Source organism: Festucalex cinctus, chromosome 5 (assembly GCF_051991245.1).
Source record: "Festucalex cinctus isolate MCC-2025b chromosome 5, RoL_Fcin_1.0, whole genome shotgun sequence".
In the NCBI taxonomy this organism is placed as follows: Eukaryota; Metazoa; Chordata; class Actinopteri; order Syngnathiformes; family Syngnathidae; genus Festucalex; species Festucalex cinctus.
The window spans coordinates 29,380,822-29,407,935 of NC_135415.1; the positions used below are offsets into that span (position 1 = coordinate 29,380,822).

The 27,114-nt window shown below is 40.0% G+C and overlaps 1 protein-coding gene across 1 annotated transcript; it reads left to right on the forward strand.

The window, feature by feature from the left end:
- The first annotated feature begins 564 nt into the window (after positions 1–564).
- On the forward strand, positions 565–26,983 carry LOC144019744 (uncharacterized). The gene is made up of 7 exons (XM_077523007.1): positions 565–758; positions 12,118–13,064; positions 16,599–16,650; positions 16,783–16,906; positions 18,036–18,178; positions 23,788–24,024; positions 25,675–26,983. Exons 1-7 carry the CDS (start codon positions 684–686, stop codon positions 26,362–26,364), a joined length of 2,268 nt encoding a protein of 755 aa, XP_077379133.1. The 5' UTR covers positions 565–683; the 3' UTR covers positions 26,365–26,983.
- The last annotated feature ends 131 nt before the right edge of the window (positions 26,984–27,114 follow it).

Genomic DNA, 27,114 nt, shown 5'->3' on the forward strand with positions numbered 1-27,114 from the left:
GATACACTCTGAAGTGGTTGCGAACCAATCCAGGGCATGAATGATTTTGAAACGTGCCAATATGTTCAGTGAAGTATACGGTGGCGCCATCTAGCGGAATTTCCAAAAATTGACAGTACAAAAGCAGCGATTTACTGCAATATAAAGTAAGCTATAAAGTTTCGTAGATGTAATTATTTTTGGCACGATATATGCTAATTTTACATATTGTCTTACAACACACAGCTGTGTGCTTTTATCTCAAGCGCACAAAGGGGGCACCTTTTATAGGCTTATAGTGACCAAGACCACCAAAATAAAGCAAACATTTATTTTTTGTAAACAGTTTATGTAAGTTTGCGAGTTCTTACACAGGCAGAACTCTTCTTCGCATGTATCTACTTCATTCTATTCAATAAAAAAAAATATTTTTTCCGACGAAACAAAATGACATACAATATTAAATATCAAATAAGACACACTTGTGTAAACAGCAATACAATTAGCAGCTAGTGTTTGTGCATGTTTCAAATTGTATTGTAAACGTGGTCAAGCCATATTTGAGTAGTTGGGGGTCCGCTCCTGTGTTGGCGTCATGAACGGATGGAAGCGCGCTCCCGACAACTTCAGGTGAATGAGAGGGAAAGAGGAGACACGGACACGGTTCACTGTCTGTCGTATGAAGTCGACAACAATTGGAGAAAATGATTTCGTCGCTTGGGGCGCATGTTTTCGTGACAGCTTATCTACTCTTCCAGATGGGATGCGTTGCACAGAAAGTAAGTCTTGTCACTTCAAAATGTCAAGTCAAAGTTTGATCTCTTTTGCCTTTGTTGATAGTGAAGTTGGCACCGAAGGAGGCATTAGCTTCGTTCGTAAGTCTTTATGTTGAACATTTGTTTGCGCCTTGGGACAATAACTAGTCTTCTACACCAGACAAATAATGTTGAAGGAAGCCCAGCAAGCACATTTCAACTCTGCAATCAGTTGTGCAGGGCGCATGGGCGGTCATGAAGTTCACGTTGAATTGAGAAACTACACAGGAAAACACGTTGCTCTTTTGTTTGTTGTTTTTTTATGTATAGTGCATTTTAATGAACTTGCACGTTTAGTCTTCAAAACGTGCGAGTCCATCCTTTTATTTTGATTGCTTCATAATTCTTTGCAAATTAGTGTCAGTGCCAAGCATGGTTGGAATTCCAACACACCATACTTATTAAATCTTGACAAAATTTCCCCCCCAAAAAAAAGTTTGTATGTTTCATATCAACTCAGTGGCATGTGATTATTACTTTATTTTGCTCTTTTATATTTACGCAGGAGAATCCAAAGTTGTAATTGCTGAAATGAAAATTGCAATATGAGTATTTGAATATTGTACACACTTCAGATTAGCCTCTGATCAACAAGTGTGTAAACAACCAGGGGTTGTTTCTGGGTCACGTTGTCATTTAAGTTGTCATTTAAGTTGCAGATGTAGTTTGACTCGGAATGTCAAACTTTGTGGTAGGTTAACGCAATGAAGTGCAAATTTACAGTTGCTCGGGTTTGTCCCACTCAGTTGCTTAGCTTATTAATGCTAATCCTTAACTGAGTTATTCAGTTTTTTATTATTATTATTATTTTTAAATCTCAAGTTAAGTATGCTTGTAACCACAATGCCAGACTGTTAAAGCTATATATAGTCAATCTCCTTTTTCTTTTTAAGGGAACATGACAATTCATTTGTGCACTGATTCTGTGTATTTTTGGAAATTTAAATCACTTGAATTGGTATTTCAAAAGATGCTGAATGTTTTGGTTGTCTAGGAAATATGAATTAAGTATTCAGGTTTAGAACTGTTCATTTTGTTGTTTTTAGTGTGATTATCTGAAAACCTACCTGTTTAAAAAACAAAATGGGGAGTGGGTAGATAAAGAAGTGAGTAGATTTGATGAGGATCTGGCTAAAAGTGATCGCCCTGGAATTGTTCACATTGTGAGATTACAATTTTCAGCATATGCCTCGATTTGTCGCTAAATACATGAGTGTTAGTGTTGAGACGTAAACATTCGGTTCAAAATGAGGCCAAAATTTCTCAAATGTAGCTTTATGCGTCTAACGATTTAGCGTTTCCATGTTTACCGGTGACAACATGCCAAAGGATAAGCCCTTGGCAGAGCTTCTCGGTGGGCTTCCATCCGTCAAGAGTCGTCCTTTCCGCTGACGGACAATGGCGGCTCAGCAGCAGTTTGAGTTCCTGTATGCATAGGGTGCTCACTATCTTTGCAATTATCTGCCTGAGGGGGCATGCTAAATGATGGCTTTGTCCTCGGCTCCCCTTTTGTATTAAGTTGATTTTTGGAACAGCATAAACAAGCTCTGGATTTATTATTAAAGAAACAGTAACAGTAGCCATTGTCGTTTTATTTCAGGGAAGTTTTTGCTGCCTTGCAGTGGTTTTCAGAATGCTTGATTTGAAACTGAGGGGGGTTTAATGGTTACGATAAGATAGTTTGTAATATTGTTTTCTTAATGCATGGTGAAGTGGTCCTGGGAAGGATAGAGGACACTGAGTTGATAGCTTGTGTCATGTAGACAATAGTCGGAATTTGGTGGCAGACTTTTTTTTTTTTTTTTTTTTAAACCCACCCAGGTCATTGTGAGCGCATCATATAAATCGGTTTCGTGAATACAAGTTCAATGTTAGCGTTCCTCTGGTCAGCAAATCGACTGACAAGCCTGAGTGGATGCTAACTAACAAGTGCATCCAGAGTCTGATGGATTCCTCTTTGCCACAGAGCCCCATTGTTCAAAAACTATCAAAGACACATCAATGAGCCAAAGCGTTTGTACTGGGTGACATGCGCCTTCATTACCATGAACACGCATTCCCTAGATTGCTTTCACCGAAGCCCACGTACAAATATTCATTGGAGCATGAAATATATTTTAATCAACTACTGAAATGTACTCCCCAAAGTTGACATTGTTGAAGCCCCACTTCACCATTATGAGCTGCAACTGTTTGATTCCTCCCTCACGTATTTTCTCGAGAAAATATTTTAACTCATTTGCTCCCAATAACGTGTAAATACGTTTTTTTAAAATGTTGTAAGTGTCCCAAAGACGTATTTATACGTTTTTGTTTTTGTTTTTTTTATGCTAGAGCATACAGAAGGCTTTGATGCAGCCTCTCAACTGCAAAGAACGGTTGCAGAAATGGTAGTTATTACACAAACGGCCAGCAGGTGGCAGCAGAGCAAAGGAGATCAACAACAGCCATGTTGAAAAAAAGCTAAATTACTTATAATTTTAAATAGATTTGTGAAAATTGATGAAACTTAGCTCTCTTCTAATGCTAATTGCTGCAAAACGGAAATAGATAGAAACATACTTTTTTTTTCCTGATGAAAGAAGAGACTTTAATCTTTCTTTTGGTAGGTTCCATGCTTTTATAGCAATAGAACACAATATTCTGTGGGCCTTGCAATATCAGTCAAAATCCAGTAAAACAGCCGGGAGCGAATGGGATTGCGAAATGTGAAAATGGCTGCGAGTGAATGAGTTAATAGGTTTGAGGGGAAAGCGTGAATCTGCCTGTTTTCTCACCCACTCACTCATTCACATGTGTGGAAAATCCACAGCTGGAATCCTTTCCAAACCTCCACTCAAAAGATACAAGTAACATCCAATATGGACAAAATGGCCGTGTAAACAAAATGCTGATCAAACACGGCTGTACTGAATGAAGCCTTTCATATGTCTGTCATGATGCCCACGGTGATGAAAATGTGCTGAGTCGGCACTCAAGTGGACAACCCCGGCAATGCCAGGGCCTTAATTTGGTTGTATACTCTGAGCTTGACGTTCACCCACTGACAGAAGCCCACCGGGGACGCATTCACATCACACTTGAGGTTTGTGTGCGTTAAAAAGCGGGTCCGTGCAATCTGCTTACCACAAAAAGTTAATATTTTTCCAGAATTAATTTGATAACTTCATTCTTTTTCATGTACAATTAACACCTTTAAAAACATTTTTTTTTCCCCACTTTCTATCGACTGAAGATGACATCACCTGTGCTGAGGAAGTAGGTAACGACCAATCATGGCTCAGTTTGCTGACCAAACCCAGAAAACAGGTGAGCAGTGATTGGTCGTTACCTACTTCCTCAGCACAGGTGATGTCATCTTCAGTTGACAGCAAGTGGAATTTTTTTTTTAAAGGTATTAATTGTACATGAAAAACAATTAAGTTATCAAATTCACGCTGGACAAAAAAAAAAAAACAGAACTTTTTACTGCTGAAAATGGCTCAGTGAGTCAAGTATCCCTTTTGTCATGACTCGGGTCATGCAGGAGTAAGGCTTGGGTCTTGTCTCATGTCTGGGGTCACGCCTGGGTTAAGTGTGAGTAGAGTTCATGACCGTGCGCCAGAGTTCACAACCCGTTACGTGTCTGTTTTGGTATTGATGTAACAGCATCCAGTTTCAACTAGTTTTAGGCTATATGATGTCTGGGCTATCTGATGTCGGGAATCTTTAATGCTATGTGATGTCTAGGACGATCTGTAATACTATGTGATGAATATGACGTCAAGAATCTGTAATCGCATTAACGGGGTCAACAGCCAATCAAAGAATTCCATGTCAGTACTGGTACTCACATGTCTAGCCACAACCAACGAGATTGATTGACTGTCTATATAAGGGTCTGGGAATTGTGTGTGTTTTGCCAGATTATTGCTCACTGTTTCGCTGTGGTTCTCCGCAGCCCGAGGGGGGCTTGGCGTTACTGTAACTTAGTTACTTTTTACATTAACTAATACTCTACCGCATTTTTAATAAATACAGTAACTCAGTTACAATATGGTGCGAAATTAAGTTACGGAATAAATTATTTAATTTAATAATTGTGCAACACTCGTAAGGATATCAAATAATGAATGGATGGCTGCTGTGCACTGCACTACTTCCTGTTTACAAAGAATTGCCGCTCCCGTACTAACAAAGAAGACGCATTGTGGGCGGGTATCATTTTCGGCAGTCATGGACAGTCAAAAGCCAGCGCAAGACGAGTTTTTGTATGTTCTTTTTTTTTTTTTTAAGTAACTGAAGTTACTTTTAAATGAAGTAACTATAACTGTAACTAGTTACTATTTTTTAGTAGTTTACTATTTTTTTAGTAATGAGTTTTTACTCTCAAAACACAACTTTTTTTTTAAGGAACTGAAGTTACTTTTAAAATGAAGTAACTATAACTGTAACTAGTTAATATTTTTTTAGTAGTTTTTTTTAGTAATGAGTTTTTATTCTCAAAACACAACTTTTTTTTTTAAGGAACTGAAGTTACTTTTAAAATGAAGTAACTATAACTGTAACTAGTTAATATTTTTTTAGTAGTTTTTTTTTTGTTTTTTTTAGTAATGAGTTTTTACTGTCAAAACATAACCTTTTTTTAAGTAACTGGTTACTTTTAAAATGAAGTAACTATAACTGTAAATAGTTAATATTTTTTAGTAGGTTTTTTTTTTTTTTTAGTGATGAGTTTTTACTGTCAAAACATAACCTTTTTTTAAGTAACTGAAGTTACTTTTAAAATGAAGTAACTATAACTGTAACTAGTTACTATTTTCTAGTAGTTTTTGTTTTGTTTTGTTTTTTAGTAATGAGTTTTTACTGTCAAAACAACTTTTTTTTTTTGTTTTTTTTTTTGGGTGGGGGGCTCACTGAAGAATATGTTCTATGTGTAATTGATGTTCTAATGTGAACGGCCCGCTGCTGCTGAAGCGCTAGCCTGTGAAGCAGTGCCACTTTTCTCCTCCACTAAACAGGCCTGGTGAGGATTCCTGCCCCCTTTTGAGAGGCCCGCCAGCTTGTTTATGAGCCAGATGAGTGTGTGTGTGTGTGTGTGTGTGGTTCAGCAGAAGCCAGCTCATGTTGCAAAGTTTTCACAGCGGTGTCGTCAGCTTGGGTGGTTTAAAAAAAAAAAAAAAAAAAAATCTCTTTTGCAGCCAAACAGTAGACAGTCAGATGGCAGACGTGTGGTTTAATCCTATTATGTCAGATGTCCTATATCGTGTGTGTCCTTAGAATTATACCAACACTTTTCTAATACCACGCTTTACGTTCAATACAAAAATTTTACAAACATGTCTTAATTTTTATCAATAAATACATGGTCCTTTTATGAGCCCCATTCCCCATGCTTTTAATATGTGCTGATGTAAAAATGCAAAAAAACAATACGAGCTGTCAAGTCCCCCTGCACAGCAACACGTGTGATGTTTCACTTCCCAAGTCAAGTCATCTCAGATCATTGTTTTCAGTTGATCCGCTTCGGTCCAGGGGAGCCCATCAGTTTGCACAACTGGGGCGCGATGACCTGTCGTTTCTTATGTAAACTTTCGGCTTGCCTTTCGGCCGATTAGCATCACTTCATTAAAATTATTATCGCTCTCCAAAAACGGCCCATTGTTGCGGCATGAGAAAAAGGCATCTTTGAATAATTATCGGCCCACCAGTGGAGGGGCCCTGTGATGTAACAGAACGAAGATGTTTGGCATTATAAGAATGTCCCATTTCCATGGGACACTGTGGCACTCTTGGGGCCCCTTCGTGTGTAGTCTACCGTGCACATCCCAGTGCAGGGGACCTCCCAGCATCCCGATCACAGTGAGAGAGAGAGAGACAATACATTCTCTTCACTTCAACACTTGTTTACATTTTTTTATCGTAAGCAACATGTGCTAAAAATGAGTACTAATAGATCATTCCATAGATTTAGTGCTGCTTTAGAATGGAGCCACTATACTCCTCTTCTTGGCATGTTGTCAATTGGTTCACCTCATTGCGCAACCTCGCCGCAAAGACTCCGAGACCCAAATCGGCTTATAGTTCAATGCAACTGGCTTTTTTGGCCTGACTGCATAGATTGTTACCGATTTCAATAACAATGGAAATTCTAAATCAAAGTAAGTGTAACTCAGATTTAAAAATACATACTCAACTGACTCAACTCTGAGTCTAAACACAACTTTATTTATATAGTACTTTAAAAAAAAAAAAAAAAAAAACGTTGCTGCATGCAAAGTGTTGTACAAGAAATAAAATCATACAGGAAAGTAACACAGAATACATTCATAAATGTCATAAGTAGGTCAGTAAATAGGTAAATAAAATGAATAATAAATGAATTGCTCAGAGTTTGAATTTCACAAATGACGGAGATGCCTGTCAAACAAACATAGTGGTGTCTCTTGGGGAGTTTTTGCTAAAATGACATACAGGACTGTCTCAGAAAATTAGAATATTGTGATAAAGTCCTTTATTTTCTGTAATGCATTTAAAAAACCAAAATGTCAAACATTCTGGATTCACTTGGAAACACTTGCAGGTGTTTCAAGTTAATTAGACGATTCAAGTGATTAGTTGAATAGCCTACTAGTATACTTTTGATGATATTCTAATATTTTGAGAAAGGATATTTGAGTTTCTTTTTAAGCTGTAAGCCATAATCAGCAATATTAAAATAATAAAAGACTTGCAATATTTCAGTTGATGAGTAATGAATCCAGAATATATGACATTTTTGTTTTTTTTTAATCGTATTATAGAAAATAAAGGACTTCATCACAATATTCTAATTTTTTGAGACAGTCCTGTATTTGAAGGCAAAGTCACCCACCCAAAATTCTTTACAATAATATGTTCTATGCGCTCCCACATAGAACATGGCATTCTGATTAATATGACATTCGTGGAATATGAATTAAGCAGTAAAAATCCACCCATTTTTATCCATCTCTTTGGGGGGCAGCCATTTTGCGACTTTGCTGTCGGCTGAAAATGACGTCACAGTTGCTCAGGTAATGACCAATCACAGCTCACCTTGCAAACATCACAACTCAACTCAGAAAACAGGTGAGCCATGATTGGCCAAATTGCTGGCCTGCCTCTGACGTGGATAAAAATGGGCGAATTTTGCTGCTTAATTCAATTCCACATGCGCAGTATTATTCAGATTGACATGTTTAGACGAGTGAAGGTGCATAGAACATATTATTGTAAAGAATATCTTTGAATTGACTTCCTCTTTAAGGCATTCAATATTGACTACAGTTCCCACACTTTGTCACTGTCCAGAATATGATGCGCTAACATTTTTTGACTTCATGTGCCGAGTGGTTGTGTCGTAACCGAACTGTTGACCTAATAGCCAAATGTGTCCTTTTTTGAGAGTTCAACTCAGCCTGAGCTCTGTTACCGGCCGTCTCCACACTGGAGTGAGCGCAAGTGAGTGGGCAGTGCAAGTGCAGCATGTCATGCTCTAATGCAATTGCCTCCAAATGTCAATTACTCAACTTATTCACTGAGAAAACCTTCAATTAGGGGAGGAAGCTGATATTATTGATACATTTTCACCATATGAACCTTCAGTGTGATTATGAAACACTTTATGCAAGTATATTGTTTTGTACTTGTAGTTGATGCATTTTATTTTATTAAAAAAAAACAACCTTTGTACACAGCTATGTGATGTCAAGAACCTTTTAATCCAGGGGTGTCAAATTCATATTAGCTCAGGGGCCGCATGGAAGAAAATATATTACCAAGTGGGCCACATCGGTAAAATAACGGTATATAACTTATATACGATTACCGTCATTTATACGCAGATTTTCGTGGACCAGCCCTAAATTACAGAACTCAAGTGTAATTATGTTGTTCCGAAGAATAACACAAATGCTAATGGAACGCGGCAACACTTTCCCGGTATACGTTCTGGACGTGTTAAATCGACCTGTTTTGCATATATATTGTATGCATTCCCAGAATGCATTGCCTGGCGTATTTAATGACGTTATAAGGACGCTAATCCTTGTCATATCGATTTTTGTTAACAGTAATTGAATTTGTGTCGTATTTAACACATTTATGTTGGTCTATGATTTAAAATAATAATAATAATTAAACAAACCATAACTTTTAAGTTGTGTGAAAAAAATGACATCCAGGACAATTCCCCCGTACGTTGCATTGCTTGTCTGAGGACTGCTTGTGAAATTACAAATTTTATATATTTTGATTGTGGCTGGCTGATTAATTAGTCCGACATTACAATGTTATTTATTTATTTTATTTTATTTTTTACTTTACAAAATCATCTCGCAGGCCGGATTAAACCCCTTTGCGGGCCTGATCCGGCCCGCGGGCCTTATGTTTGACACCCCTGTTTTAATCTCTTTACTTGATCAACGGCCAATCAGATAATTCCATGTCAGTCCTGTTACCCACAACCAATCAGATCAATTCGTTTTCTATATAAGCCTTCTGAGAAGTTTGTGTCTTTGTCAGATTATTACCTCGGTTCCTCTGTGCATCTCCACACCCTAAGGGGGCTTTGCGTCTCGTGATATCTCGATGCATTCTCATTGTTTCTCGTCTAGTCAAGTTGTTCTACGCCTCTCGATGTTATGTGAATAAATAGTTCAAATCTTATTTGTGTCTGCGTTTTGGGATCCGGCCTCAGCACATAACAGTGTCAGTTAATTTGCCTATCCAGATTCATAACTTTAGATTCTTTCTCATTCCCTAACACAAATTATGTTCTCAAATTTGTCTTTTATGCCTTTTAACCCAGTCTAAATCACACGTTACCCGTCTGGTTATTGGAGTTTACCAACCCGGGTCATTCCCACAGACCAAAAAGTGAAGCTAACGCAACAATTCATAAACACAAGGTCTGATGTTTTGTTCCCTGGCCCGGCACACATCTGCCTCTGCTTAGGCCCCAGGTCACCCTCCATCCCCAACCACCTGTGAAGAATTACAGCCAGCGTGTTCGAAAAAAAAAAACAAAAAAAAAAAAACTCCCTCGGGTCTCCCGAGCGACCCACATGAGCAAAACGCCGGCCTTAATATAAAGGCAGAACGGCAGAGTTGAATAGTTCACTTCCAAGCTGCTTGATATTAGGAAACTATTAGACTTCAATCAAGGGTATTACTTTGATAATGTATGCCCTGCTTGTTCGTACCATCGACATTCAGAATTTAATAACACTCTGGCTAATACTGGAAATGTAGTCAACATGCTTAAGAAGATTGTATGACCCTCAAAACTATCATGACTGATAAGAAAATGTCCTTGACCTACCACAACAAATGAACTTCAGGGAAGATTTTTCAAGTGCAGGGCATTACAAAAAAACAACAATAAAAAAAATAAAACAGACACAATAGTTAAAGCAAGTACAAAATACTGTACCTAGAGGTGTGAATTGCCTAGTACGATTCAATTCGTATCACGATTCGATTCGATACCGATTAATCCCGATACAAATTTGTAAATCGATTGTTGCGATTTTTTTTACTCAAATTGAGAAAATACTGCTCAGTAAACTTGTACATGTGCACTGTAAGATTTATATGAAAAGGTATTATTTATTTATCTGAAACTTCAGTCTTCTAACTGTGAGCCACGAAATTTAACAAACATGTTGTAATCTGTTTCATGTTTGAACAGCATTGAAATAAAATATTAAGGCTTAATGGTCCACTAATATAACATTCTTTTTTTTTTTTTTTTCTTTTTCTTTTTTTTTTTTTTTCTTTTCTTTTTTGTGTGTATGTGTGCGTGCGTTTGCGTGCGTTTGCGTGCGTGCGTTTGCGTGTGTGCGTTTGCGTGCGTTTGCGTGCGTGCGTGTGCGTGCGTGCAAATACGTATAAATTTATACTCATTCATTCACCTAAAACCTTATAAATATCCCATTACCCTTCGCCTTAACCAGGTACTTCAGAATCTTGCCAGAGTCGTGAGATTTAAATGGTCAGGAGACCAGAGAAAAGGTCAGAAAAAAAAAGAAATAAAGAGAAAAGAAAGGTAAATATAACATTCTTCCATGCTTAATCCCTTCATACTTACTGTCGAGCAAAAACAGAAAGTGGTTGGACGAATATGTGTAATATGAATTCACAAGTATAACGGAACATATGGCGTTCCACAGGGTTCAATTCTGGGACCGCTGCTGTTTTCGTTGTGTCCGGGTTCCATCTTTAACTCATTTGCTCACAATAACATGTAAATACGTTTTGTTTTTTTAATGTTCTAAGTGTCCCAAAGACGTATTTATACGTTTTGTTTTTATTTTTTTTATTTTTTTTTATGCTAGCTAGAGCATACAGAAGACTTTGATGCAGCCTCTCAACTGCAAAGAACGGTTGCAGAAATGGTAGTTATTACACAAATGGACAGCAGGTGGCAGCAGAGCAAAGGAGATCAACCAGGGCCATGTAGAAAAAAGCTCAATTACTTACAATTTTGAATAGATTTGTAAAACTGATTAAACTTAGCTCTCTTCTAATGCTAATTGCTGCCAAACAGAAACAGATAGAAACATACTTTTTTTCCTGATGAAAGAAGAGACTTTAATCTTTCTTTTGAAAGGTTCCATGCTTTTATAGCAATTGAACACAATATTCTGTGGGCCTTGCAAAATCAGTCAAAATCCAGTAAAACAGCCGGGAGCGAACGGGATTGCTTCTGTGAAAATGGCTGGGAGTGAATGAGTTAAAAATAAAAAGTTGTTGTTTTAAAGTGCTCTATAAATATAGAGTTGAGTTGAGCGATGGGAGTCAACTATAAGTGCATGATTTGCAATGCCAAGTTGCGCAATTCTAGTCTGATACAACTAGCTATTTGGCAAAAAAAAACAACTAAAGGGACACTTCCATGAGGGTCACGTTCTTGCGATTGGCTGGCAACCAGTCCAGGGTGTACCTCGCCTACTGCCCAGAGCCAGCTGAGATAGGCTCCAGCACCCCCCACTACCCTTGTAAGGAATAAGCGGTCAAGAAAATGGATGGATGGATGTGTCAGGTTCAAGAAAAAGGCTACTGAGCCTGTTCATTTTGTTCACCAGTAAACCCTCTATCTATATCTTGAATTTGGAAGAAAACTAAATCTGATTTTTCCAACAAAGAAGGGTTTAATGAATGTGCAGAAGAAACTTGGCGCATGTCAGTACCTGCTACCACTGCTCAAAAGGTCAAACTTTTAGTTAGCACAATATTAACCACATTGTTTCAAATTGTGTTCCACGTTGCTTAAGGCGCCTCAGAACTCGCCAAGTTTTGACTCTCTTCATTTATTTTGCAGGTCTACTTTGACTGTGGCGCCAAGGTGGATGTGGTGGATGCACAAGGACTGATACTCTCCCCTGGCTTCCCTTACAACTACTCTTCTGGGACCCACTGCGTTTGGCAGTTCTTTGTACCTGTGGATTATCAGCTTATCCTTGAGATATTTGACTTTGACGTGTTTGAAAGTCATGATTCTTCCGCACAGTACTCGCCCATTTCTGGTTATAAGGAGGAGGATGGAGACGATGAGTCCACTTATGCCCCTAACAGTTTTGCATTGGATGAGCCTTCATCAGAAGATATTGATCAGATCGTTCCGAGGAAAGCGCCAAAAGTCCAGGGGTCCTCTCAAGACAATGATTTAGAGCAGGTGGTAGACAAACGGGCAACAAAAGTCTTAAACTCGGCCAAGAGATCTGTTGATCTCTCCTCTGGCCTTACATCGCCGCCTACTGCTTCCCTTCTCCTTCCTGGACCCGCGTTGGATACAGATAAGGCTATCAACACGGCTTCCTCTTCCCGCCTTTGGGTAGACCTCAACCCGAGTTCCATCCCAAGCATGACTACGGCGACTGCGGTCCCTTTGCCAAAATCCACAGACATTACGCCCGTCAGCCCTGGAACGCAACAGTCGGGACTTGACGCGTGTCCCCACGACGTTCTCTATATCTCAGATCTCATCACCTTTTCGTCAAGGTTCTGCGGGTCAAACCGTCCTCCGAGCAGCCAGTTGGTGTTTGGCTCGAGTCAGGAGATGGTGGAGGTGATCATGGAGCTCATCACCACCACTCACTGGGGGCGGGGCTTTGCCCTCCTCTTCCACTACAACAATCTGACCAAACCGGGCGGCGAACGGAGAAGCTTTGTTTCGACGTCTGCCAAGGTAGATTCTCTTCTGGCTGCTGTGAGTGGAGTTGCCTTCTTCGCTTTGATACTTGCCAGTGTTCTCTGCGTCATGTTCAGGTAATATCTGTCAACTTGTTTTCTAGGGAAGCACATTTTTGAACATTTGGTGCAATAGAAAAATATATCGGGGGTAAATTTCATCCATCCATTTTCAGAACCGGTCCTTACAAATTTGCAGAACTGCTTTAACTTCCAAAGGTTGTAGCAGCACTTCACATTAACAGTGTAAACACCCAAGTTTGACCAGTACGATATTGTAGGTGCATATTTCCAACTTAGTCTCTTGCTTTGATTCCTTCTACAGAATATATATCTATATATTTTAACAAGTCATATCTTTTACGTCCATGATCGAAAATGGGCAGGTCTAACAGTAAATCCTCACCCGAGCACATAAACAAGCACAAATTTGTTATGTTGACTCAGCTGGAAGTCCCAGTTCGTGATGTGGTGACCTTTTGATGATTAGTTCAGATTGGCAGCAAGCAACTGTGCGGCTCCCTTGATGTGAAGCATTCTCACCATAGTCAGTGGGGCGTTCAAGATACAGCACCTGGCCTCAATTCCTGCACACGAAAACACAAGAAAGTGAATGGGCGGGGAGGTGGGGTGAAAAAGGCACAATGAGGAGAAAACATTGAGTTTGGTGCAAGTATTGTTGTACACAGTCAAGGGGTATAATTTACTAGCTTGTCCATCACAGGAGACAATAAACAAACTCTGGGAGTTTGGTGGTTTGTAATACTATCTGTTCCAACAAGATTGCTGTTTGGCCCTCCTGAGCCAGAGCCAGAGCCAGAGCCAGGAAGGTATGTTAGGATCTTGAAAACAACTTATACTGCATGTGTACATGTTGGGGCCTGAATGTCATGACTATGAATGTCATGACAGTAAACATAAGTTTACTGTCATGACTAGGGTCATGCAAGTGTTATGTTTACTGTCATGATTAGGGTCATGCAAGTGCTATGTTTACTGTCATGACTAGGGTCATGCAAGGGTTATGCTTACTGTCATGACTAGGTTCATGCAAGGGTTATGCTTACTGTCATGATTAGGGTCATGCAAGTGGTATGCTTACTGTCATGACTTGGGTCATGCAAGTGTTATGTTTACTGTCATGATTAGGGTCATGCAAGTGTTATGTTTACTGTCATGACTAGGGTCATGCAAGTGTTATGTTTACTGTCATGATTAGGGTCATGCAAGTGTTATGTTTACTGTCATGATTAGGGTCATGCAAGTGTTATGTTTACTGTCATGATTAGGGTCATGCAAGTGTTATGTTTACTGTCATGACTAGGGTCATGCAAGTGTTATGTTTACTGTCATGATTAGGGTCATGCAAGTGTTATGTTTACTGTCATGACTAGGGTCATGCAAGGTTTATGCTTACTTTACTATGCTTAACCCCAGAACATAACAATTTAATAGCGTGTTCACTTTAACGAAATTGTGGAGGCTGTTGGCAACAAGGACAAAGTTGTGGAAAGCTCAGTATTTAAAAGCGTCTTTTGCTTTAGGAAGCTCTGATGGGATTCACCATGGAATATTTGAGTGTCAAGTTTGAAGTGATGGAATTGGAAGTTACGGAAGATACATTGATAGATGTGATCATTTTGGAGAAGGCAGCAACAACTTAAAAGCCATGTTTGTTTAATTTAACACGTCTCGAGTACCTGGTGCGTAAGATTGTGGTTAAAATTTGGGACAGCATACCCGACAAACTGCTTTTAGGAGAAGCCAGCACGGATTGTCAGCGTGCGCCGAAATGACCATTACGCACAGAAATCTGAAGTTGACTGGCTCCAAGTCAGCCCTGAGATCGGGAATCACCAACATGGGGTCCTTGGGCACAGTTTCACTCCTAAGGACCACGAGTAGCCTGCGGGGTTGTTCTAAAAGTAGCTTACCAGAGATGTAACATTGTAATTTCCTAGGAATAAAGTCTTGCATATTGATGTTTATCTGTTTCCTATCTTGTGAAATCATCCTTTTAACTATTGTGAGAATTCAAACATGATCAGTGCCTTCACATATCAGCTTCTATACACCCGTTTATGAGCATGAAACCCTTTAGTAAATTAAGGCCATAGCGTTTAATCTGTCATGTAACTCCTCCTCAGGTTTAAATGCTTTATGAGAAGGAAATTGAAAGCACGTGTTCAATAACGTGAAAGAAACCGCAATTAACAATAACAACCCAAGCTACTTGAAAGCCAGGAAATGCGTGATCATGAAACCTTTAAGCCCGTGAGCAGCCTCCTTTTCCTCTCGAGGTGTTCCTTATTATTTTAAACGACTTCCCACAAATCAGTAGGACGTGATGAGCGAGGCGAAGTCGTGCATGTGGCATGAAAGCGGTGCTGCAAGATTAACTCCCAAGGTCCCCCCCTGGTAAAGAAAACGGCCAAAGGTGGGAGAGAGTCGCAGCAGGCGTTCCCCTCAGTCTGGTAATGGGCTCATTCAGCTGTAAGAGCAATTTTTAATAAGTGTGTACTTGTTCAAATATTTCAGCATGCTTCGTTGGCTCATTTGGAGCTAAGAAAGGGACGGAAACACAACGGAAAATGGCTGAATAGATGAGCAGTTATGTTGACAATGTTATCAAAAGTAAAATAGTAGGTTTGAAGTTGGCCATGGATGTCACCTCATACTGGAAGTATAAGAAGCTGTTTTACTGGATTTTGACTGATTTTGCAAGGCCCACAGAATATTGTGTTCTATTGCTATAAAAGCATGGAACCTATCAAAAGAAAGATTAGTCTCTTCTTTCATCAGGGGGGGAAAGGAAGTATATTTCTATTTGTTTCCGTTTTGCAGCAATTAGCATTAGAATATATCCTTTGCTCTGCTGCCACCTGCTGGCCGTTCGTGTAGTAACTACAATTTCTTCAACTTTTTTGCAGTTGAGAGACTGCATCAAATCCTTCTGTATGCTCTTGCATTAAAAACAAAAACAAAAAACGACGTATAAATACGTCTTTGGGACACTTAAAACATAAAAAAAATGTATTTATACGTTATTGGGAGCAAATCAGTTAATTGTACAACTTAACCCTATAAAGCCTGAACCATTAAATATATGAGAGAAAATTCAGATTTTTTTTTTTTAATAGAGTATTTATTTGTCCTTTTGAACAAACCAACAAAAACTATTTTTGAAAATCAACTTTCACATGTGACTTTTGATTTGTGTCATATTTGATACATCCGGTCACAATGCTTTAAATAAACAGACATATCAAACACATTTGTATTTCCAAAAATCAGAAAGAACATTTCCCACTAATAAAAAGTAGAGGTGTCTCTTCTTTCTCAATTGGGGTGATAAGCTGGGTGATACTGCCCTCTATTGGCTTGTCCGTTCAATGCATGTGTCAGATCATATACATCAGGGTTTTAATGGGGAATAATATTATATTCATGAAATAGATGGCTCAAAATGTCTTGTATTTAATATATGTTGGAGTTACTGTATAGGGTTAAAAAAAAATAGGAATGTCGTTCCTGTTTCCTCACTGGAAATCCTTGTGAATAGTTTATACACTTGAAACACTTGAAAATGAATTAAAATACTTTTATTTACAGACCCAAACTGTGCCTAAAACGAGAGAGCTCCTGCGCATCCACCAGCATTGAGGTACAACTACACTTTTACGTGTTTGTGTTGTTTTCTTTCTTTACAAAAGTCTGTTGAACTCAACCACAACAATACCAAATATGTCTTAACACAAAACGAAACTTAACCTTGACTTGTCGTGTTGTGCTGTAGGTGCCAGAGGCGGTACAGGACACTCGGGAGGAGGCAAGTGAGCTGCAACCCATGGCTGAGAGTCAAACCAACCAGGAAGTCATCACAGAACAGGAAATGGACAAGTACAGCCCACCGCGCAAAGGTGAGAAGACATATTTCACCCCATTAAAAATAATAGAAAAGGTCTGAATGACACGTTTCGGTCGATTCTGTGTTTAAAAATAACGGTTTGCATAATCTCCTAAAAACGTTCACAAAATGGCAGCATCAATGGAACATCTCGGAATCAAAGTCAGACTTTGTGGTTAGTGTTACATTCGCATTGCAGCTCTGAGGTTTGGACTTCAGACGTCCACGTTCCAAAAACATGCAAGTTACCGGTAGGCTAATTGGCGACCAAATTGTCCATATGTTCATATGTTCACACGGTTTATATAAGTTGAGTGATTAAAAAGTGCAGTTCAGTAACTAAGTGATATGTAAGAAGTGATTAAGCCTCAGATTAGTTGGCATTCGGTTTTAAAGGGCCTGTCTGCCGGTTTCAATCAGGAAAATGCACTTTTTGAATACAGGATTGAAACTAACAAACTACTTCTCAATTTATAGATATGGGCTTTTTATAACGTGCGGGGGTGATTTTTGTCCTAAACCCCCCCCCCCCCCCCCCCCCAGCCTGTATTTTGCCATTTTGTGTTTGTTTTTGGGGGGCGTGGGGGGGGGGGGGGGGGGGGGGGGGGGTGTATGGTTCGTTGTGATGATTGGTTCGTACTTGACCATATCAACAGTGAATGAATTGAACAGAACTGAATGCACCTCTGAACTAATGTACTTTTTCACAGCAGCTGCTTCTCAATTACTTTATTTTCTTTGGTATAAATTAGTTACAGATTGTATTGAAAACACGTATTTGGGGCCATGGTGGGTCTTTTTCAGGGAAAATCAAAAGGTTTTCTTTTTCAATAATAAGGGACTCAGGCTGAGAGATTTGTTGGGTAACCCACAAAGCAACCTTGGTTGGGGGGGGGGGGGGGGCGGGGGGGGGCGGGGGGGGGGGGCGGGGGGGGCCCTCCGGTCACGGTGTTAGGACAAAAATGCAGAGTTCATAAAACAGTTAACAAATTCAAGGTGGCCTACAGTGTAAGCTGTATCTTTCAACCGTGGCACCATGTTAATGAAATATTTATACATTCTTCACATTCAGATGAGGTATGATGTTTTTTTGTTTTTTGTTTTGTTTTTTTGCATATTTGTTTTTACTCTTTTTTCCCCAGTGAGTGCTGGTGTTGACACCTCCCAGAATACCGAATTGGACCTTTCCTCCAGTGGTTTGGCAGAGCTCGATTTCGGTCCAGATGAGGTGTTCATCATATCGTCTGCCGCAAGCCCAAATCGACCGTCCTTCTCCCCGCACACGGTAAGACCTGCTTTGATGCCACTACGGCTACAAGACAGCTACCTGAAATATGTATGACATATGTCATGTATGACTGATATTTTTGTTCAATTCTGACCCAACTAATTGATTGGTTATTTGCAGCCTTAATATGGTGTGCAGGGAACACTTAAACCACACATCACATACCTTGATAAAAAAAAAAATGCATTTAATATCTATCGATCTTCTACTACTGCCGATTGTGTTTAGGGTGACGGGTGAGCTGGAACCTATTCCAAGTGACTTTGGGCTAGAGGCAGAGTACACTTTGGACTAGTCCCCAGTCAATCAAAGGCTATACATAGATAAAACATTATTGACACCGATGTTCACCTATGCCAATTTAGCGTACACAAAAAAACAGTTAGGCCCAAAATAACCCAACTATGGGTAAAAAATGGACAGATCCTCTACTCGTGTCTATTTGACCCAACTTTGAGTCGAGAAATCGATCTTCTAGTGTAAAACAACTGATAAATGTGGGTCATATCCTCTACTTGGGTTAATATGATACAATTTTGGGTCAAAAATTGGTTCATTTTGTATAAAACAACCCAGAAAGTTCGGTCAGATTGCCTACTTGGGTCAATTTGACCCAACTTTCTGGGTTATTTTGCTAAGAAAAAAAAGGCCATTTTGTATAAAACAACCCATAAAATTTGGGTCATATTCTCTACTTGGGTTCATTTTTTCCACCTTTGGGTAAAAAAAAAAAAAAAAAAAAAAAGGGCCATTTTGTGTAAACTAACCCATAAAATAGGGTCAGATCCTCTACTTGGGTTAATTTGATCCAACTTTGGGGGGGGGGGGGGGGGGGAATCTGGGGGGGGGGTTGTGTAAACTAACCCATAAAATTGCATCAGATCCTCTACTTGGGTTAATTTGATCCAACTTTGGGTAAAACAACTCCGACAATTGGGTCAAATTGACCCATAAAGTGGATCGGTCCATTTTTCATCCATAATTGAGTTAGTTTTGTCCCAGCTGTTTTTAGTGTATTATTTACAGTACTGTATGCAATACTGCATGTTGTGGAAAGTAGGAGGAAGCCAAGAGTACCTATAGGGAAAAAAAAAATACATAAACGGATGTGGAGGAAAAACATGTCGACACAGAAAGGTCTGAGGTGAGACTCGAACCCTGAACCTTGCTAACCACATATGATACACCACTACAATAGTATATATAGAAATACCACAGGTGAAAATCTTTATCGACTGCAGTGTGATTTGGAACCGACATCACGAGCCATCTGAACAATCCGATTAAGAACATATCGTTCATGCTAAGTAATATTGACGGCAAACGATAGCAGCATCACGGTTTTCGTGACCTAGTAGTGCTTGTATTCAGACTCACACAGTGAACTAAACCTATTAAAAAAATAAATAAGTGAACCTCCGCAGTATTCAATGTGAAAACAGCGTCATTAAAGTGGTTTAAGCTAGCATTTTCTTCCTTGCTTGCTTTTGTGTTCTCCCGGCATAAACAGTTCTGGCAGCTTTTTTTTTTTTTTTTGGAAGGTTCTGGCAAGCTTTTCTGCCGCCTGGGCTAATGGAGTATTATCTACACGCCAGATTCCCAGCGCCAATTGTGTGTGCGTGTATTGCATGCATACTTTGGCACACAGTGTGTGTGGTCTGCCCGTGTGTGTCCTCGATGCGGACGCGCCTGTACGTAATGTTGCTGATGTGGCGACCAAATGAGCTCTCTGTCCTTTTTCATCGACCCGAGCATTAACGTATGAAATCATGCTGCATTTTAACAACATAATCCATCCATTACTCACAAATCAACAGTGATCGTCCATGTCTTACCCTTTTCCCTCCCATATTCTGGGATTTCTCACACCACTCTGGTCTGAGGCTGATTTGTCACCTTGCGTATCAAACCTTAAAAGTATTCATTGTATTCGAGTTGCTTTGGTGACCAGAGGAACACTTTATTTAAACCCCAGCTAATTCTTGTCTAGACAAAGCTAGCTGTTAGTGACTCTGTGGGAAGGATTATTCTGGACTTGTTCTCCCACTGATGGGTGCAAGCCCTAAAACCTTCGCCCTCCCCGGAATAATAGCAGCTGACCGATCAGGAAGGATAATTGTAAGCGTGCACACGTCCGGCCTGTCAATCGTAATTAGCTTCTGAAAAAATGAAGCTCAAATAATTGAAGTGGCATTTCAGCAAGTTTCAAAACCATATTAACAGTAAACTGGTTTGTAAGATTATCACGACCTGGAAATTGGTGTGGATATATCACCTGTCTACTGAATTACGTACAACGTGTTTACGCCGCTAAATGATGACACAGCTGAATCTCAGCCTTGTTTTCCAATGATGAGAATGGTGGCCCATCTCCAACATAAGATGTGACTCTCGACCAGTGCGCGTTTGTCCTCGGGGAACATGCTTTTTAATTTTTAATTTTTTTAATTTTTTTTTTTACTGTCTTAGAATAAAGTGCAATTGCACCTCCACTACATTAGGGGGCAGTGGCACTCTCATTATCGGCAGAGTGTGCGCAGGGAGCATTCGCTTCAGACTCAATTTTAGAGAACTTTTTGCCAATATGGCTAATGCAATTACCAGATCCAATATGGCGGATCCCTTCAAAGGGTCCACCTGGTTCAACTGGTGTCTGCAGCAGAAATAAAAAAAAATAAATAAAAAAAAAGGAACCGAAAATTGATCTCCATTTTGAATGTCCAGTGGGTGTTTGACTCCCCTGGTCACGTTTATGAACCAGGTTCAAATGGCTCTCAAGTTGCTGACCCCAATGTAATATGTCCCTCCTCACTTGCTGTACTGCGGTTGTGCTCGGGACAGTCTAAATGTGAAAATGTACAAAAACTTGCGCCAAAACTGAAATCAATAATCTTCAAAATTTGTTGACGTCCCTACTTATGCGCACATCAACTTCTGAGCAGGTGCACACTGTCATGACTTAGGGTCATGCAGGGGTCATGTTTGGGTCTTGACTCATGACTGGGTCATGCCAGGGTTATGTTTGGGTTGAGTGTGAGGTCAAGTGTCTGTTATGTACTGATGTAACTAGCATCTAGTTTCAACTGGTTTTAGGCTATGTGATGCAATATGATGTCAGGAGCTATGTTGTTTTTCGTTGTTTTTCGTTTAGTCAAGTTGTGTAACTAAAGAGTTAAAACCTTATTTGCGTCTGCGCTTTGGGATCCAACCTCCAGCACATGACACACGCGACAAAAAGCTTACACTTCATCCATAAGATGCAAAATATTGGAGTGATCGTAATATTTTTTTAGGTTGATGGTGCGCATCTATTTTGAGCATGTCCGATTGCAATTTTCTGACATAAGCGCCGTAAGCGCTTTTACACAAGCATTTTGGTGGGAGTCATTTAAATGATTCGGTTGGTCTGTCTCAGTTTGGTTTGCATGTGTCCCATCGGTTCATAAGCATGCACAACTTTTTTTCTCATTTACGAGGTTTCGCAGTGTACGCCAGGAACATAAAAAGACCGTATCGCTCCAACAAAATATCTCTGGTGCATCGAGAGATTACAGCTTGAACTCGCTATACATTTATACAAACACGTCATGTGAATCACGTAAGACTGATTTGAAACGTGGATTTTTTCCAAAACGGCACAGTCCAAAGCACCTTCTGTCCGTTTGAAAGTTTTAATAGTCTTAATAAATAATGAATTGAGTCTGTGTGCTAAACACACTCAGTTGGCCGGCTTTTGGACCGAGCACGCCAAGCAAGCCAGGGCCGGTACACTTCCTTCTCAATAATCCATTCATTTCATATACAAAACAGTCTTTGGGGAGAATTGAAGGTGTGAGGAGGAAGTGGGTCAGTTCAGTGACGCCTGAATTGGCAATTGCGACACGGTTTCAAAATAAGATCAATGCAGTCGCTGCTTTCCGATCGTCCATGTTCCAACCTCGCTACCGGAGATGCGTGCTTGCTTCAACAACAAGTCTCTTGCGCAATGCAGGTCACTGACCACTGTATCTGCAGTTGAGTGCTTGAGCAAAAACGCCACCTCCAGTATTTGCGCTATTTGCGTTCAGTGGTTATCTCATAGTTTATCACCCGTAGGTCTTGTGTTATGCTGCCTACGCGACTGCTGAGAGGTAGCAAATATCCCACTTGGATCTTAAAGGTTTAGCCTCAAATAGAAAAACAAACAAACAAACTGTCTCCTTTATTGCAAAGCACAAACTCAGTTCTGTAATTGTGGGAATGCTTTCAGCATTCCCACATATGTGATTCGGATTTTTATTCTCCTCACTTGTTTGCCGAGAATCTACTCCCACATAATACTTCCGATTTACACCGTTCAAATTTCAAGTTGCTTCAGAAAATTCACGCCTTCCGGGATATGTATCGTTAGATTCCACATTACTTACAGTACTCACACAATTTAACGTTAAATATCAACTTTCCACATTCGTTTTCAATGGGACTGACACATTTTTTTCCGAGTCCCTTTCCATACATAGAACTGATCATCATTACCAGCTCTCTGATACTGCTCAGTGGCGCACTTGATTGAGTGCATTGTCCAGTAATCAGGAGGTCCCGGGTTCGAATCCCACCTCTGACTTTGCACTGCAAATAAATCCATGGCAATTATGCTTAGTGATATAACTGCACACCAACTTACTATCATATCAGGAAATGCATTACAATTTCTCTCATCAGATGGCTATTTTTTTTTTTTTTTAATTTAAATAAATACGCCATTAGCCATGAATTTGAAAAAGGCAAGTTAGGTCAGTCATTAGAGCAATTTCTTCCCCAATGGAAAACGTGGGTTCATACCCCGCTTAGACCACATTTTAGTACATGCTAACTATCATTTCAGGAAATGGATTATAATTTCTCTGAAATGATTAAATCCCACCGTAGACAGATTGCAGTTCAAGTTTTCTTATCATTCATTTATCTTTGAACTTGAATTTAAACTTTGTAACTTTCACATAATTTATTTTTCAATTTACTTCATAAGCATTCAGCTTAGCATTCAGCTTTCAGCATTCCCGCACAATTTCTCCAGAAATTGCACTTAGTCTAGTTCTACTCACTACGAGGGGTGTGAATTGCCTAGTACCTGACGATTCGATTCGTATCACGATTCACAGGTCACGATTCGATTCGATACCGATTAATCCCGATACGAATTTATAAGTCGATTGTTGCGATTTTTTTTCATTCAAATTTAGAAAATACTCATCAGTAAGCTTGTAGAGTGTAAGATTTATATGAAAATGTATTATTTATTTATCTGAAATTTCAGTCTTATAGAGGTTGTAATGTTTCATGTTTGAACAGCATTAAAATAAAATATTAAGGCTTAATGTTCCGTTCATATGACATTCTTCCATGCTCAAGGTGTGAATCCTAAAAAAATAAAAAAATAAAAATAAAAAATTTTTTTAACACCCCTACTCACTACTGATATTTTTCCATTGGTAAAACTGGGTACTAAGAAGTAAAAAAATTTATACCATATGCTGTCATACACAAAAGCTTATTGCTTATTGTCGCAACTTTATGAAATGAATCGATGTATTGAAATTGTTGACGTGACATTTTTGTTTCCTTAGCAAAGGGAGCGCTTCCTGAGGCACAGTGACACTGGTCCAAGCCCTGTTGGCGACTGGCCCCCACCTGACTCGACGCTCTCACCTTCTGGTGCCACCAGTGACGGAAGCGGCGGCTGTGTCAGACCGAGGGCGTGGAGCGTACGCACCTTCCAGGAATTCCTCCCTCCGCTGCCGCAGCTCCATAAGAAATGGTGCAGCTGGAACTCGACCAGTCCCTTCACCAAGCTAGTAGACGACGTCAGTACCAAGAACCATTGCTGTGTTTTCATATCAACATTGATACAGATTTTGTCACTACTCAAAATGGGTCGTCAGTTCAAAGGCAATGGCGGAAATCTTGGGTTGATCATTCAAATGGCCTACATTATTAGTTGACATTTGGCTAGCTATGGGCGTCCAGATTTTCAAAATGAAAAATGGGACACTACTATTTAGCTGAAAGTAAAAGTTATACAATATATTCTCACCAGGAACTATTTAGAACACATTTTATCGCTATTCAATTTGGCGACGGGTGGTTGCGTTTTTGCTTTCGCTAATGCTAAATGCTATCGTGGTTGACAGTCAACAGCTGTAAAAAAAAAAAAAAAAAAAAAAAAAGTCAATACATGACTCACCATTATCCAACCTTTTTTGCTCGGTCCCGGCAGCTATTGGAAGTCGGCTGTGCCGTTTTACCTTGTGCCAGTCCCGCATTGTAACATTGGAAATATACCGCCAGAAAAGCTCAGCTTGAGTTGAGTCTGACCTGAGCTCAGAGCGTTAGGCTATTAGGACTACATTTCCCATGATTCCTGGACATGGAAGAAGGAAGTGGTTTGATTTGTGGCAGAGATGGGAAAACCAGGTCAAGAAAGTAAAAACCATGCCAGAGTTTGGCTTTCGCCACAGGTGCTTCTCGTAATGACCTCGTTTAAATGCAGGTTGAGCACAAAGCAGGAAGCAGCTGTAGCAAAAGCCAAACTGTGGCATTGTTTTTACTTTCTGGATCCGGATTTCCCAGCTCGGATTTCTGGCGTGACGAAAAGACGCCTGTTAGCGTAGCGATTGTAGAGATCTATTTAGATTAGTTGCTGTATGATTGACACATGCATGGCCCAAACAAAAAAGAAAACAAAAAACAAAACAAAACAATATGGGACGCGCTGGGACGGGACCTGCGTAAAACGGAACAAAACAGTGGAGTGCCAAAATTCACCAGAACTGTCTCGGTTAAACGGGATGTCTGTAATTGTTGGTTAATTAATTAGTGGGCCTTTCTCAACAAGTAGTTCAGTTGAACTGTTATGTTGCTGTTTGGTAAAGCCTGATCTAGTTTCTCCTGCCACTTTAGTACACTTCACAGCCGTTGACGATGCAAACTGCAAAAAAAATGGAGGCCCAACACAATAAATGCATGTTTTCTCTAAACTTAACCTGCACCTACATTATAAAGCTCCCACACTCATAATAAAATCTCATTTTGTGGTCATAATAATATAATATCCACAATGCAGACATTAACTCGTTGACTGCCAAAAACGTTTAATACCGATCAGTAAAATCACGACGTATATTGCCATAAACGTTAAATAACGTCAACAATTTTGTATTTTTTTTTTAAATTCTCAGTGCAACGTCTAGGTGCAGCGATGCCTGGTCAATGGGTTGTGGAATCTAAAACACTCTAAACCAGAAGATGGAAGCATTGCATCTCTTTTCGTCAATGATCAAAGCCTCTGTCATATCAAAGTTTTTCTTTGAAAAGGTCTGGCAGTAAAAAGAGTTACTGTTCTAAGCATACTGTGTCATATATAGACATTGAGGAGTAAAAAGACTCATAAAAAACTGAACGGCTTATGTAAAGTAAAATATCCTGTATTGGCAAATTGTCCCTTTTCATTCCAGGCTCCGCCCAGTTTGGGGTCTAACAACAGGAAGGTTTTCTCCGACGTTCACCTCGCGTCCAAGCCCGACGCAAGCGACACGTCCGACTCTTCCATCAGCAACGCTTCCTATCCGCTTGCTCAGGGTGCCCACAGGCAGCGGCGCCTGAACTCGGCCAGCAACCTTCGGCGCTCCCGCTTCACGGGGCCTTGCTTCGGTCTGCTCTCCGGGACGGCGGACCCTACCAAGACCGCCGTCCTTATTAATCACACCCAACCGGAGCCCAACGTCGTCTCTTCTCCCTCCAGCCAGTGTGCAATCGAGAGCAACCAGGCGACAAAGAGGCGCGATTTCCCCGGTGAGGGCGATCACGTGAACGTGCCTGTGTTCGCCATCTCCGAGGAAGAGGACCGGCAGCCTCTGGTCTCAGCTGAGCACCTGGGCCAAACCAACGGCACCACCATCCAGAACGGACTGGCTCGGGGAACGTTTAACAGCAAAAGACCTGCCGGTGTCACCTCCAGGCTCAGCCCTCAGAATCAGAGCGTCAGGCTGGAGTGGAGGCCGTGGGGGAGTCCAGTGTCAGGTGGTCTTTGTCCATTCCCTCCCAGTACGCCCACCACCACCACAAGTGAGTCAAACCCCATCAATGACTGCCAGTTGCCACGCGGTCAACCTGCTGTGTTGTGCAGCGTGACCAACCACGTGTGACCGGGAAGATGCCGAAAAGACTGGGCGGGGCAGTGAAAGCCTTTCTGAACTATCGTTAGCGCCCCCTACGTTTGACATATAACCGACTTTAATGGAAGAAATCAAGTTTTGCAAATTGATTGCTACTCTGGAATATATTATTTTTCTGAATGCTGCTCAAAACATGCTGAGGTCCTAATTGTTGCGTTTTTAAAATGAAAGAACAACATATTTCTCAACACCCCAATTTTTAGGAGCACATCTTAAAACCTGGATTGTGTATCTGACACATTTTGGTGAATTATTTTTTTTCCAACCGTTGCACTTCAATAGCTTTCAATAACTCATTCAATGTGAATTTTGTATTATGTGAAAATTGTTGTCGAGGTTTTCGCTTTTCTTTCTTCTCTGATACTTGTTTTCCAAAAGTGATCCACAAAATATCGGGAATACATTTATTGCTTGCAAACATACTTTTACTGGATTTTAAAAGGGAAACCTAAATATTGTAAAATATATACTAATGTACATCAATAGATGAATCTAGTGGGGAAAAAAACAATTAGCAATCACAATAGTATTTATAAAATTAGTTGACATGAATTAATGTATGAAGTTTCAATAAAGGTTGTCATTCTCATACTGTTTGGTGATGTATTGAAGATTTGTGTTTTTTTTTTTTTTTTAACTACCCACAGAGTTAAAAACCAGACTCTTTCACCAACTCCAGAAACATCTAAATTCCAACAAATTACCGAGACTTCAAGAGAC

Excerpts from the sequence above, each read along its gene's own strand:
- LOC144019744 (XM_077523007.1), top strand. The coding sequence starts at position 684 with ATGATTTCGTCGCTTGGGGCGCATGTTTTCGTGACAGCTTATCTACTC. Across the intron at positions 16,907-18,035 it reads GTACAGCCCACCGCGCAAAG|TGAGTGCTGGTGTTGACACC; the intron begins GTGAGAAGACAT and ends TTTTTTCCCCAG. Across the intron at positions 24,025-25,674 it reads TCACCAAGCTAGTAGACGAC|GCTCCGCCCAGTTTGGGGTC; the intron begins GTCAGTACCAAG and ends TTTTCATTCCAG.